This window comes from Pagrus pagrus, assembly GCF_965226575.1.
Source record: "Pagrus pagrus genome assembly, chromosome: 10".
Lineage (NCBI taxonomy): Eukaryota > Metazoa > Chordata > Actinopteri > Spariformes > Sparidae > Pagrus > Pagrus pagrus.
Genome location: NC_140194.1, coordinates 17019292 through 17034903, shown reverse-complemented (window position 1 = coordinate 17034903; position 15612 = coordinate 17019292). Strand labels below are relative to the sequence as shown.

General features: G+C 41.2%; 1 protein-coding gene across 1 annotated transcript; it reads right to left on the bottom strand.

Moving 5' to 3' along the window:
- Positions 1-240: 240 nt before the first annotated feature.
- slc6a13 (solute carrier family 6 member 13) lies at positions 241-14996 on the bottom strand. The gene is made up of 15 exons (XM_084365432.1): positions 14871-14996; positions 10071-10280; positions 9566-9700; positions 8046-8186; positions 7363-7444; positions 6922-7054; positions 6512-6646; positions 4206-4309; positions 3929-4053; positions 3556-3668; positions 3171-3308; positions 2827-2929; positions 2319-2419; positions 1872-2042; positions 241-1541 (listed from the first exon to the last, which is right to left on the bottom strand). Exons 1-15 carry the CDS (start codon positions 14875-14877, stop codon positions 1377-1379), a joined length of 1863 nt encoding a protein of 620 aa, XP_084221558.1. The 5' UTR covers positions 14878-14996; the 3' UTR covers positions 241-1376.
- Positions 14997-15612: the final 616 nt, after the last annotated feature.

Sequence of the window (15612 nt, the reverse complement as noted above, 5' to 3'; positions counted from 1 at the left end):
TTTGTTGTAATGTTGCAACTTAGTAATGTGTTGCTTTAAATTACATATACACCATAACATCCTCCAGTGGCTTGAGAATGTCGCTGTAAATGAGTGTATTGCTCGAATTCAGAATATTTCTCTTTTGATCATCAAAATAGATAAATTCATTATTATGAATAAAAATAAATTGAAAAATAAATTGAATATCCCACAAAATATAAACATATTTGAAAAGAAGATGTGAAGAAAGAAAATGTGTCAAATGAGGGTATTTTTTTATTCAGTCATAAAAAATAATTTTTAGCATATAAAAGTTACATATGTAAAAGTGTTCCCTATCAGTAATCAATGATCATATATTCATTCCAACATCTAAAGAAACTCATTATTATACAGCGGAGAAAGAGTTTTGGAATGAAACCCTTCGACCAGCCTGCCATGTTAATATTATCTATGTGGCACGACTGTCTCCTTCAGGCACTTTACATTTTATTTCCATACGATTCAATGCATTAGAGATAAGGCAAATCGACTAAATTAAAATCATGTCAATACTCAGAAGATCATGTAACATGTTTATGCAACTGTTCCATACAGCAATAGAAATAAAAACAAATTGAATAAATGAAAATCATAACAGATATCTGAAAAAACAAAAACAATAACAGAGCTTAATTGAGTTGTGGTCAGTTCAGCTAAACGTAAATTTAAAATCCAATTCTTACATTCTAAAGCATTGGTTATTAGTATGCTTTTGTAGGATTTTTTTTTTATTAGAAAAAAATACATCCTGAGATAATAACTCTCTACCATACAGTAAAAACAGAGCTGTCAGCATGATTGGATTTAAAGATGGAATACAAAATACGCCTTTACTCTGTATGCATTACAGACGTGCTTTAAGACACATTCAAGTGAACTTTTAGGATCTGCGCACTCATGAGACACCTCTTCTGCTTCCTTCACAGCAGATGTTAGAATCAAGAACTTGAATGTCATGTCAGACTAATCGAACTTTAGAGATGTCCACAGCACAAAATAAAAATGCTTCCTTAGAAAGCAGACGCGCTCAAATTTTAATTCTTAGCCACTGCTTAACAACAATGGCCACATTTTTTCAAACGTACATGTGACTCTGCTACTGGCAAATGAGATGAGAACCATTTCTCCAAAAAAGGATGTACTGATGCCATCATACAGTATGGCGAAGGTGATGACGAAGGAGAAAGCTCCAGCAGCAGTGACAGGTCAGGTGACTCTTCAAGTCTGCACTGCGCGTGTTTCGCCACCTTGCCTGGTGAGGTATTGTAGAGAGAGTTGGGATGCAGACAGAGTGTCAAAGCTCAGGAGTGACCTTTGACCTCTACAGGGCTCTGATTCCGACCCTCAAGTCTCTAGCAATGAGACTCCTTTTCGTCAACGGGGAAGTAGCCGTCCTTAGTGGGAGGTGCTTTCTGATGGAGGCTGTCGCCGTCCGCTGCGAAGATGGCCAGCAGCTTCTCCTGTTCTTGCTTTGTCTTCGGCAGCTCAGTGGAAGGAGTGGTCAAGAGAACAAGGCGCTGTGAATGAAAAATCCATAAACAGAGGAAAAACTGAGAAAATGTATATCTATTCATTTTTAAATCAAAGAGTGCATGGCAGTAGAAAAACTGAAAGGAAATGAAGAGAGAAAGAAAACGGTATTACAGCCAACAAAGGTTCCCCAAAGTAATCTAACCATTGGGGTTATTTGGTAAAACGATAGACCACAAGAAGAATCTTTGATTATTTCTGCCATAATTTTGGCTCTATTAAAAAAGAAAAACTGCTAAATGTCAGCTAAAGAGCTTAAGTGCTGGAGTGACAAATGCAGAGCCATTAATGCATGTGCACCATTGGGTGAAGCTTACCTCTCTCAGTGTTCCAGGGGTGTAGTACAGCTTCACTGCGATCCAGACAGGGATACACAGCATGGAGGATAGGGCCAGGATCCAGCCTATGCCATTGCCCCACCATGGGTACACATATTCATTGTTGTACTTCAGAGGTGAGTACTTGATCAAGGCGAAAGCAAAAGTTCCCTGATAACGGAGGCAGAGAGAGAGATTTCACGGTTATGTATGGATGGCTGCTACATGCCTGATATTTTAAATACTAGTAGGTGACAATATTCCTTAATTGTAACCGTATTCTTACCATATTTTTAAGATATTGATGAAAAGGCTTAATTTAAAAGGTTATTTGATATAGTTTGCAAAAATTTAAATGTATTTTCAAAGTCAGCCAGCAGAGGCTGCTCCTCTCTCAGGAGAGTCAATTGTAAAAGCATGCAAAGTGAAAATGAATGTGAAACCCACAAAGCATGTTGCAGGGGTGAAGAAAAGCCAGCAGTATTTGATGACAGGGCCGGGGCGGTAGCCAATCATGTCTTCTATGTTGTCATAGAAACGGTCCGCACCTGTAATCAGGGAGAAATGAAGGGAACGCCATGGAGACATACATCAATATCTAACAATCGTCTGTGTTGAGATTCACTCTGTTTAGACGGCAGAAATGGAGAAAACACCCATCACATTAATAATCCAAAGACAGGAATGCCTTCGTAAAAACCATAAAATTGGCTTTAACACAGCAGGCTACTTTACTGTGATTTTTTTTAGCTCCTTTAATTTATTTTCCTATTATTGATTTTATTCACTGTATAAACCAACTGACTGAAATAACATTCCCCTCAATAATCCTTGAGAAAAAAAGCCTTTTGTTTTTATTGATTGACAGGAATGAATAGGACCTGGTGAGAAAAAAGCCTTTGTCTTTTAAATGTCCCATTCATGTGTTCCCAAACAGCCTGACCCTCACACTCACCATAAATCCAGGCAATACAAACAGTCTCAAAAATAGCCACGAAGAGCAGACACATCCCACTGGCTGCATAGTAGTCAAAGAGCTGGAAGACGTACATGCCTCCCTGTGGAGACAGGCGAACATGGGTTTATACGCTGGAGGTGCAACCAGCAAAAGAAAACCTGCTTGCAGCCAAATAATGAGAAAAACTAAGACAGAGAAAACAAATATTGTGTTAAGAAGATCATGTTCAGATGATTAACAGTTAAAGAAACACTTGTACCTGTACTTGCTGTACAGTTACCCCTGTTTGAGCAAGATTATATGCTTCAAAAACATTATAAAGTAAGGTCACCGAGACCCACCTCAGTCAGCATGATGAGCCCCAGGAGGAAGGACACCACAGCCACTGCCAGGATGAAGAGCTCCCTGCGGTTTTTACGCCGGAAGGTGGAGGGATACATGTCCACCATGGCTGTCACCAGGCTCTCCACACATACAAACTGATCGAGAAAGAAACAAGAAGCATGAGATATTTCAGCCACTGGATAGTTGCATGGAGTGATGATGGCGTTTCAAACTTTTTAGACTTGACACAACTGGATATCTGTGCACATTCGCCAAATAAATAATCCCTGGTGCTTTGAAAGAATGCTGAAACTGTAATAATTGTAATATGTAATTATTAATTGTAAACTGTAATATTGGAATTCTCTGTTTGTGTGTTTTTGAGTGGTGCACGAGTCTTACTTGACTGTCCAGTCCCAGAAAGCAGATCATGATGAAGAAGCAGCAGGCCCATAGAGGGGAGAAAGGCATCATGGACACAGCACGAGGATAGGCTATGAAGGCCAAACCTGGACCTGAGTTTAGACAGATTTTAAAAGTCATTTTCTCATAAAAAATACCGTCATTTATTATTCTTGCTAGTATTACTTTCATCAAAACCACAGAGACTATTGAGAGGTTTAAGGAAGTCCATCAACTCAAGTCTTTGAAATAATTCAACAAAGTAAATCGATCTCTGCCACAGAACTTGTCTCAGATAATGTCCCTGAGGATAATATACAGATCAGTGTGAGTGCAGTGACTTAATTTCATAAACAGCGAAAGAAAAACCAACCAGATTCAGCCACTTCTGAGATAGGCACGTTTTGCTCGTAGGACATAAAGCCCAGGATGGAGAAGATGGCAAAACCTGCAATGAAACTGGTGCCACTGTTCAGGAAACAGAGGGAGAGGCAATCCCTGAAAAAAAAAACACAGAGAGGTGAATATAATGATGAGGAATTAACAGGTTGATTCTCTTCATCTAAAGATTACAGATGAAGGTTAAACAACAGGTTGACAGAATACAGAGTTGTTCATTGTGCCAAATGCATCATCCTTTCAGTGTTTACTTGTAGCAGTTGTTGTTATATTTGTTGTAACTTCCCAGTGCGGTGAGGCAACCCAGGCAGATGGCATAGGAGAAGAAGATCTGAGTTCCAGCGTCCATCCATACCTGAGGCGCAACAGAACAGAAACAACGTCACCAAATAGAGAAAACACATTTTAAAGGAGAAAACAACAATAAAGTATTTTTTGGCCTTTTCATGGCTTTATTCATAGGGCAGCATTGAGAGATGACAGAGAGAGGGGAAGACATGTAGCAGGGGGCCACAGGCTGGACTCCCTGGGTCGCTGCTGCAAGGGCAAGGCCTCTGTACTTTGGATGCACGCTCTACCAACTGAGCTACTGGGGCGCCCCAAGCAGAATCTAATTTAAATTGGGATGAGTTAGTTGTATCTGCTGAGAAAGGACTTCATTTCATGAAGGTAAATTCTTACTACATCAAGTATTGGGGACTACTCTGCACCACAGCAGCACTAAGTGATGTCCATTGTAAGCTTGACTTTTACACAGCCTCCCGTGTACCCTACATGTTGAGAGAGAGTTACCTCCACTCACACCACCTCATCACTTTTTAAAAACTAAATCGAACTCCCAGACTCCATCCATCTCAACCTTAGCCTCCTGACATCACCCACCCAGCAAAGTCTATTATCCATCCCGGTCTCTCCGAGGCATGAAGTGCAGCACTTTTCCACCCTCTCTTTGAACGCTCTCTCACACTCCAAAATTTAAATAAGGTTTCTCTTTGTGCTTGAGATTCTGGTGAAGTGCTCGCAGGGCACTGGGGCATGCTTTAGATAGCTGGCAGTCAGTACTGAAGATCTGATTGACCGGGGGTTCAACCAACAACACAAGCTCTGGACACAACATTACACAAAGGCAGGTATTCCCAAGGCAACAGCTCCACTGGCCTAGCTTGTTGGCCTGTGCACACAGGGCTTGTATTCATCCCCACAGCCCTGAGAGGGATTAAATAGGGCCTCTCTTTTTGATTTTCACACTAGTTGCAACAGCAGGAAAGACGAAATGTGCCTGTTACCACCACCATTCTCAATCCACTCGATTTCCTTCAGCAGTGGATAAGTTCTTGACATTCTGCTGGACAAATTATTAAATGACACTTTCCCCCTCGAGAAAAATCGGTGGCAGCGGTGCATGTTTTTTAAACTTCAGGCATATTTTAGGTTTAAGTTCTTGCCACAAAATGTGATAGAGATGAATGGACGGATACCAAGAAACATCAGGAACAGGAATTGCATTGTGTCTCCTTAATTGTTTGGCCACTTGAGGGCAGCTGAAACAAGCTGTGATCACAACACTGACACAGTTATTAGCATTTAAAGTTGATCTGTTAGCAAACTTTTGCCCATTTATGCATCTAGCAAGTACAGTAAAAACATTAGAATTTATTTAGTTGTGTTCCTGGTCACCTGAGCAATGTAAGTCCAATTTTGACTGTTCTCTGTTTTAGGCCCCACAAAGTCTAGTGTCTGCTGCACTGTGAGTGTGGCGACAGTGAACAATACAGTCAAGTTGCAGGCTGGAAAACAAAAACAATGATCTATTGTTAATCATATCTGAGTACTTTTTATTTGCCTAAACTAAACCCCGCCTCAGTCAAAGGGGCAACAGATAAAAAAAAAACTGATGCTGGTAATACCGCTTATAAAGACCTACTTCATTGACAATGTAGCTTTTCTCAGCTCTTTCAGACAAGATTTGCATGAAAAAAAGATACCAACTCACTATTGTGAAGTGTGAATTATCTTGCATTCGTTCCAGGAGTAAAGTCAATAAAAAGCTTGCCTTAACTGCCAACTAAATAGCCTACACAACCCACAACAATCATGCTATTTTATAACAACTTCCTCCACCAATCCACCCTTAACTGGGATGTTTTAGGTCACTGGTCAGGCTTTGCTAGAGTTACACATGGGATCTGCTCATTTATTTGCGAAATAAAACAGCAGAGACAAGATTTTCTTTTTGGAGCCAGGAAGGACGGGCTGTTGAAAACCAAAAAAGGTCAAAAAATACCTTAGTATGGGTTAGAAAGACCATGTCAGCATAGATGTGTATAATTAATCTGTAGGGCTTATTATCCCAATGCAGTATTGTACCAGTTTTTAATATCATGTCCCCTCAGAACCAGGACTTTTATGTGTGCATGTCTGTTTGAGATGGATACACGTAGGACGTCAGAGCATTTTGAGAGCATTAAAAGGCTGGTAGACGTGACATCATAGCCGTTGTTTTGATTGTATCGGGCATACATACATGTGTCTGTTAGCAACTGCATGTCCAGCCTACCTGTGGGTCGGACAGACGTCCCAGGTCGGGGTAGAGGTAGAAGTGGATTCCCCTGGAGGCTCCTGGCAAGGTGACACCTCTGATCAGCAGGATGATTAGCATGGCATAAGGGAAGGTGGCTGTGAAGTAAACAACCTGAGGGGAAACAGCAGCACCTCCTTATCACATACACGTCTGCAAGACTTATGTCTATGCCTCACTTTCAGCAATTGAATTGTGTTTAAGCTCAAATTTGAATGATATATTGTGTTAGATCTGTGACAACGCTTCAAAGGCTATTTTAGCTAACAGTGATTTTGCTAGCGGCACAGTTTGTGTATCATTTATTCCTGCTGCTTCTGTAATAAATGCATTACAACAGGTGTATATCAATCAAAACCAGAGCAAATTATCATGAATGGAGGATTCACCTTGCCAGTAGACTTGACTCCCTTCCAGATGCAGAAGTAGCACACGACCCAAGCAACAGCTAGACAGATCACCAGGTCCCAATTCAGAGAGCCAATGTGATGAATACCTGAGGAAATTCTCAGCACTCTTCGCCTGAGACACAAACACACAGATATTATAAATGTTTTATCAAGAAGTAATTATTTACCACATTCAATGTATGCTCACAACTTTTGTCTGGGTCTATAAACAATTCAAAAGGCCGTGTCAGAAAACTTAAAAACTTCAGAACCTCAAGTTTTTTTTTTTCTTGTGTAACAATCCGGAATATAAAAACATAAAGAATCTGGTACGATTTAAAATAGGACACAAGATTAAATTACTAGTAAAGTTAAATATTTGGTGAACTTGTTGGCGCCTAAGGCCATCCGAGGACAAGGCCAAAACAAAAAGGCACTTACTCCCAGAACTCAATGACAGGAGAGGTGGCGTTCTCATGGTGATTGATGGAGCTATTCCCCCTCTGAAATGCCATACAGGAATCTTGAATGAAGGAGAGACAAAAAGACATTCAATCCTGTGAAGAAATCCAAGCTTTCTCTCAGGTTTCCAAGTTACACACAGGCGAGCGAAACAATGCCACCGCTGAGGCGGAGGAGTGAAATGGTGCAGGAGCTTTCGATCCCTTCAGATCAAATTCAACTATAAATGAATGAAATGATGAAGGAAACATCAGCAAACATATATGCAGACAACACTAAGAGTCAACAGCCGTGCTCGTGCTTCAATGGTGATGTTTAGCAGGTATAAAGTTCTTCATCCCCATGTTCCCCGGGTCCTGTGTTCCCCGCTTTGTATGTGACCGGGGAACATAGGACCCTTTTTCAAAAAAAAAGGGTCCCGTGTTCCCCGCTGTTCACTCAAAGGTATTACAAATCATCCTGAGGGGGGATAAATGTCTACCAAATATCATGGCTATTATTCCAATATTTTTCTCTAAAAGTCCAAAATGTCTGCCTCATGATGGAGCTACAGACAGACGTTGCCATCCAGATGGAGGCCTGGTTAGACCTGATTAATGCCAGAGTATATTTGTCTAGTAGAAGCAGATCTTATGCTCCAGGTATAGTGTCTTGTGTCTCACCTGTGTTCCAGGTGTTGTTGCAGGAAGCCCAGGGCAGATCCCAGGTGAAGGAGTTGGACAGGAAGAAGATGGCCCAGGCTAACACAACGATGTAGTAGATGTTCAGCAGAGCAACAATCACCTGGGTGGCGTAACCCACTCCTGGAAGGAGAAACATCAAGTTTATGAGTTAGAGCTGACATTGAGGTGCGTGTGCAGCAGTATCCGTAACTCAACCAGGCTCAGTTTTGAAAAACACAGTAACTGTGGGAGTGCAGATTGACGTTGAGTCACCACGTGGAGATGGCAGTTTTCTGTTGAGACATTTTAGGGGACACTACTGCAGCTATATTGTTGAATATATTTGTTGAAAACCAGTCTGTTTATTTTTTAGAATCCGACCACGACATGCTAAAAACCGAACTAGAAGACAGTGACGAGGCACGCCGCTTACAGGAAAGAAGACAAGTGCTGTTGAGGCTTGCCGATGGGCCTGCTGACATGCCTCTCGATGAACTGGCTTGTAGGTAAGCCAACCACACAAGTGATTTTCAAGTCTTGGAAGCCAGTTCCAACTACTTCCGTCTCTTTCCTCGTTTTTGTCTTTGCTCCACACTCCACGCTAGGACCAGTAAATTAAACACTCACCCCTAGACCTGACTAGTCAGTACAATAGCCATGAGTTTTTCTCCAGTGACTCCCCACAATTTTGAAGTGGTGTCAAGAGTGTCCTAACAGCTCCATTCGTCATAGACAAAGAGGCACATTTTTGCAGTACTTGATTAATCCCATCCTCAGCTCACCGCTGCCGCCCTTTCAAACAACTGCACCACAGGAGGGTAAATTAAATGCAGGGGAAATTATAATAGGCACAGTTTTAGGTTAAACTCTTGTTCCATCACGATTGCACGCCTGCCTCGATTCTTCACCAGCTGTCACGCTCTGTGGGTTATGACTGATTAGAGACTTGTTTTAAAGCAGGAAAGGGAACATTAGCCAGTGTTGGTTGCTTGGCAGCCGTTACAGCTACATCCATCACTATCCCACATCTTTGTGGCGTGCACATGCACCGACACATTGTAGACACATGTTTGAAATTCCTCCCCCATCCTACATTTTTGTGCAGCATGTTAAGCTGTTGTCGCTGGTTTTGTCTCATAAATCTTTGTTTGTATCCTGTGTGGTGCACAAGCAACTCATTGTTTCAGAATAACACACACACTATTGATGGATGCCCCCCCCCATACACTCGTAAAAAGCACAATATGTTCATTGTGTCATGAAAGTGTCAAATAAACAGATCTTGCTAAGCATGTGCTGTAGTGGATTATTTTATTCCTTCGCCGTCATTAACTTAAAAAAATAACGAACCGTACCAAATATTGAGGAAACTCCCTACTTCGTCTATTCAATGTAGTTTATTTTTTGGACGTTTCAGAAGGCTTTGGATTCAGAAGGCACAATTTCTTTGGCACCAAAGCTTCTAGGCTTTTTTTTTTTACATCACTAAACATCCATTTAATGATATTTCTCAAGATTACCTTCAAACAACGGGCAGATTTTCCTCCAGCAGGTGATGCCACCCTCACTGGTGAACTGACCCAGAGACGTCTCCAGGAAGAAGACTGGGATTCCACAAGCAAACAGGAAGATGAGGTATGGGATGAAGAAGGCACCTGTAAAAGCAAATGGATCATAGGAGCAGTTCACTCACATACCTTCAAGACGCTCTCGAGTGATGTAGAGGAAGAGACTGGAGCAGGTTGTGTCAGTTGATTAACACATTTGCATTGCAGAGAAATGTTTATAGTTTTTGGGTTAAAAAAAATCTTAATGTGAATGTCATGGTACAAAGTCATGCAAAAAATGATGTCAGCAGAGGAAATCTGGTTACCAAAACAATCAAAGAATTTAACTTCCTATGCATTGTTTTTAAAGGGTAGGGGGACTACACACGTGAATAAAGTACTTAATGCAGAAGCTTTTGTGTTGAGCAAGCAATGAGAAAACAAACCAGAGATAAGATAAGTTCATCTGAGCACTCACCTCCTCCATTCTTATAACAGAGGTAGGGGAAACGCCAGACATTCCCCAGGCCAATAATTTCTCCAGCCACTGACAGAACAAACTCGAGCTTGTTGCCCCACTGACCCCTGTCTGTCATCTTCTCCTCTGTACTGGGCACGATGTCCAGCGGCCTGCTGTGCCCATTTGAGGGCTCCACCTTGGACATGTTCTCCGTGTCATCCGTGCTCCCTAAAGGTTACATCAGAAAGAGCAGAGGGGAAAAAAATAAACATTACAAAGAAGAAATGGGGCAGAAGGCAAAGATAAAGCCTGCATGATGGCAAAGGTCCAAAGGTCTGGAGAAGCAAAGTTGCCTCGGGTTTTAATGGCAGTTCCTTTGAAGAAATAAAGAAACAATCCCATAATATATGTTTAGTTTTAATTCAACAAGTCTCTTCTTTATCTGAGTAGCAGAGAAACAAACGTCATCACTTGGAGACAAGTCCTGCTCCACAGACAGCGATTTAACTGAATCACCACATTCATATTTTTCCGACCACACCAACAGGAATCAAACTGATGACTGTTCAGTGTCATGAACTCTGTTCCACTGATTTGTATAACATCTGTCATAACACTTTACAAATGTTAAACAAGAATTTCAATCACTAATATTGTCAGCTTATAGTAAAATTTGCTCCAAATCGCATTTTGACATTTTTTCCAATAGGATAATGTGATATGACCATATTATCCAAACGTGATTCAACTGCCAATCAATAAATGATAATATTGGATTATCGCCCTGCCCTTGTCATAGTCCTCCTGAGAAACACAACAGATGAGGAAGAAATTAGGAAATGTGAAAACCAAATCCTTTACGATCCCAAATGATTTGAACTTGCACAATTTGTTCACAAAGTGTAAAATTGCAATCCAAAATGCAGCAGCCAGTCTTCATGCGAACACATATAGCTGAACGTACCACTGCACTGATTAAATCACTTCATCAACTCCCGGTGCAAAAAAGAAAAAGAAAAAGAACTTTACCATTCACCCAATAGTCCTTAAATAATTGCAAATTAACAGTTTGGCTCCAATTAGACTCATCAGCTCAATAAATGTCAGTTTTCTATGGATTTGTTGAGGATGCTTTGTGTTAATTTGATGCATTCATCATTTCAAAAGCAAAGTGCTTTATACAATTTGTCATGTATCTACAGCACATTTGGTTTCATGTAGTAAAAAGAACACATAAAGTGTGTTCCCCCTCCTGGTAAAAGGTGACCTATTTGAGGATTAAATCTACTTAAGACCTGCTGGGAGAGGAGAGAAATTCAGGACCTTGGCTAGTTCTCAATCAGAATTCCCACTCGTCAAATATGCCTGTTTATGTTTACATTCGCTATGAAGTATGTCACTTTTCCTGCATCAGATGAGGTCAGTAATGGCTTGTTACGTGACCACGTTAGAAGTTTGACAAGACCTTGGCAAGACCCTGTTTAGGGGCCAGTGCTGCTGAAAGAATTTCTCTCTGTGGAGGAAACAGACAGCTCACTGACTGTGCTCACTCCTGTCAGCTTGCATTAACAGGCCTCTCACCAGCCATTCTGTTATCCACTCTCTGTGGTCCAAATTCAAGCAAATTGGTCATCGGTCTGCAGGAGACATGCTCTGACTAATTCAGCTGCAAGGATCCGTCTCAAACTTCCTTCCTTTACTTTATCTTCCACACATCCACACAAACAAACACGTTACATCTTGCGTGACCTGGTCTCACGGGACCAATGAATCTGCCTGTTTCTTTGAGTTCAGTTCTGAAAACAACACAGTGGTTGGAAATCCAATTTAGTCAGAAACCTTGTGTGAAGCCACCTTTAGGAATGAGCACCTCCTGGCAAAGGGCAGAGGTGGAGCACAAGTGTGACTGTGTGTGTGCTGTGTGCATGGGATTGGAGGTTGGACCTGTTTTAGGTGCCAAATTCTGCAGAACTGGAGCCAAATTGTGGCCTGAGGTAAAAATAGAGCTCCTTGTTTTCAGAAGGTATGCTTGGTGGGAATGAAGTCTTGCTTCAACAAAAGCAGAGGAGGCCGTCTGCTCTGTGCTGCCAAATGAGAATCCACAGTGGCCTTGCAGCCAGTTCACAGTTTGCCTCACTTTTTCACAGTTTCTTTGTGGTTGCTATGAAGGCAAACCGGACTTCAAATGGTCCTTTTAATAGGCAAGACCAAATAACATCTTTATTTATAGTATGTGCTGAAATAGCTTTTGTACATACATGCTTATAAAGCGTCAGAGGAGAGGCACACTGTGAGAAAATATGCCAAGATTAAGAATTACCTCATTGAGGCCCAGAAGAGCTTTATCCCAGGAAGCAGTGCCAACTTCACCTCTCTCTGAAAAGCTGTGCACTGAGCAAGTGAGTGACAGACTGACCTATTGAATGTTTAGTGGTGAATGATTGGATGAATGTGTGGCTGACTTCCTGGACATCATGTGCCCGGCTTTGTCCATATACCCATGGTGCTTAAAATAGTACTCCAGCAATTTGGTATTGCACTTACAACATTGTCAGGTAGTTTTGAATGAAAATTAAAATGGATGCAGCAAAACCAGCTACTTTTTCCCTGTGTAATCCTAGTGTCTACATTACCCACAATGCAACGGAAGATGCTGCACTACAAGCCTACCCGTTGGTTCAACACATTTGGGACATTGTTCTTAATGATAACCTCAAGGGGTATTACTTACTGTAGCATTGCACTTCCTCTAGTATGGGTCATGCTCTAAAAACACTGGATCCTACATTTCCCATAATGCAACTCAATAACATATTTCATTCGACTCCCTGCTACTCCCAAAATGTGACTTCTCCAAAAAACCTCGTGCCTCCAGTTTATAACACAAGCTTCCTGTTAGGAATGTCAGATGGTGCATTTCATTTGGCAGCCTATCACTCTAACTTCCAGGAGACAGTCAGAGTGAGACAGGAAGTCGGCAAATGTGATTAAACAAAATGGGACTAAAACATTCCTACATCTGCGAACATTTCTGCTGAGATAGATTTTCATTGGCAAGGGTGGTTGCTTAACAATGAAGACAACAACTCCCATGATCCCACACCACTTATGTTTTATTTTTGTAATTGTGAGATCCCTAATGGCAGAAATTACAGATGGCAGAAATAACATACTGCGCCTTTTAAATTCCATATTTACGACACAATGTGTCAGACACATGCTCACATTTCTTAACAAATAAGATGTGTAACAGCATTCTCAACGGAGCAACTACTAGCCTTAGTATTATGTGACTGCTTGTTATCCACACTGAAGTCACATGATGACATTTGAGCCCGTTCCATGTTCTGATAAAATAAAATGGTTAAATACTTCAATATTTGCAACAACAGATTAATTTGCTAAATGAAGACAACAAGCTATAAACACAGCTGTCAAAGGTCCAGTGTGTAAGGTTTAGTGGAAGCTAGTAGTGAGTTGCAGATTGCAACCAACTGAATACCCCTCGCCTTAACCTCCCCTACGGTGTCCACCAAAAAGAAGAAGGAACATGGCCGTGCAACATTGGGGAGAAGAACCTGCTCCCTCTGAAGATGTAAAAGGCTCATTCTAAGGCAGCAAAAACACAACGATTCCTAGTTTCAAGTGATAACACACATAATTATGAATATTATATTATATAGCAAATAAATCCCACTAAAGTTTGCACATTTGGCCTTTCAGTTGCTTACTTGTTTGCAAAGTAGTTGCTTTTTCACAAACCAGAGTCACAAAACAAATAACCCTTATTTGGAGGAGTTCTTCTGAGCCCACATTCTGAAAGCGTAAAACCAACAAGTACACCAAGACAATTGTATGATACTTAATATCATAATACCAATATACATAAGAACAATTCCCTTAGGTGCCTGAGCCTGTGGATCAGGCATCTCTTCTAAACACGTGCAAATCAGAGTTACATTGTCATAAATACCAGTACCCAGACGCTCCCACAGTTAGATAATTGCAGGCTAATACATAACTGGGTTAGTTACATAAGGTGGGGACATCAATGTCACATGTCTACCTATGCGTCATAAGATTTATTGCGGCATGTAATGTTGAATACTAATGACGCAAACAGAAGTTAGAAAACATTAACACGGTTGGTGCAAAGAGAGCTACAAAATAAAATGGCATCAAGAAAGACTGATTTTATGAACCTCTGATGAATTGTAATGATCTCCTTTAATTTCCTATCAGTCATTTTCTGTCACATGTCTAAAATGGCGTACACTTGTTCTTTTTTTCATTGCAAACAGATATCGATATGTATGTGAGATTGCTCTGCAGAAGCTATTTGCTCTGATAGATCCTTCATCTCTAGATGTGAGAAAGAAATATGAAAAATTGATCTATTTATCATCTGAGGATGAGTTAAATACAATATAAGCAGCTCTTGTTTTACAGAACATTTAGCCCCGTTTGATCTGCTTTGTGATTACACCATGAAACAGCGTGATTATCAGCTGTGCTTCATGAAAAATTGCCGAATATATTAACTAAGTTAGAAAAGCCAAGCTTTGATTCCTGGGTGCACTTTATAAACATTTTTTTAACACTGCAGGCCTTTCATGACCTGGACTGAATGCATGCATGGTTGATTTCCATTGCCAGAGACCATTTCAAACAAACAACAGCTTTCACTGAGCACAACTGCCAGTTAATAAGTAATCAAACAGAAATTACAAAGACATCTATGTAATGTTCATTAAATCTCATAAATAGCATCAATTTCATCTCTGACAAACAAATCACTCAAAAATCAAGGGCACTCACCTTTCATAATGTTGTGCAATGACAGTTCCAAGAAGAGAGGCCTTCTCCTGTTTCAGCTTTAACTATATAACATTCATAGAGGGGCGGAGATCTGAGAAACTGAGAACTTTGGTGCAGCCCTCAGTGAGATTTCCCCTCTGAGTTGCCCCTCTCTGAAGACCCCCCTCCCCTTTATCCAATTCCATTCAGACACCCCCACACACAAACACACACACACTCGCTCCCCACAGCACACTGGAGGTCTGTGCTGTCTCAGCGTGGTGGGCTGATTGCGTAACCTTTTGACACACACATTCTCCCAGGGCCTTTCTGTCCGGACAGTATGGATGAGAGGCTGGTCGGACATGTGCACGTGTGTATGCAAACTGTGCATGTATGCAATGATACCACTCAAATACTTCTGAGGTTGGTTTGAAAAAGATTTAAAGATGCAAAGCTGCATCATCTACAAGTCCTGTGAATGTGAAATCATTTCGTGCACGAGATTCACAATAAGAGCCTCCAATATTTCGGTGGTCTTTTCCTGGTGGTCACTCCTGCGTCTTGAAGTCCCTGCTTCATCCACATTCTTGATTCAGCCCACCGAAAAAGAGTCTTTATTCCCTCGACTAGATTCTTTCCTCACAGACCCAGTAGCCCATTCACAACATTTTCCCACCACAGGGGTCCAGAGTGGTCTGGTTCAAGGCAATTGTTAGAAGGTCACAATCCAGAGGGTCTTTATGGAGGTGGGGATGGGGGG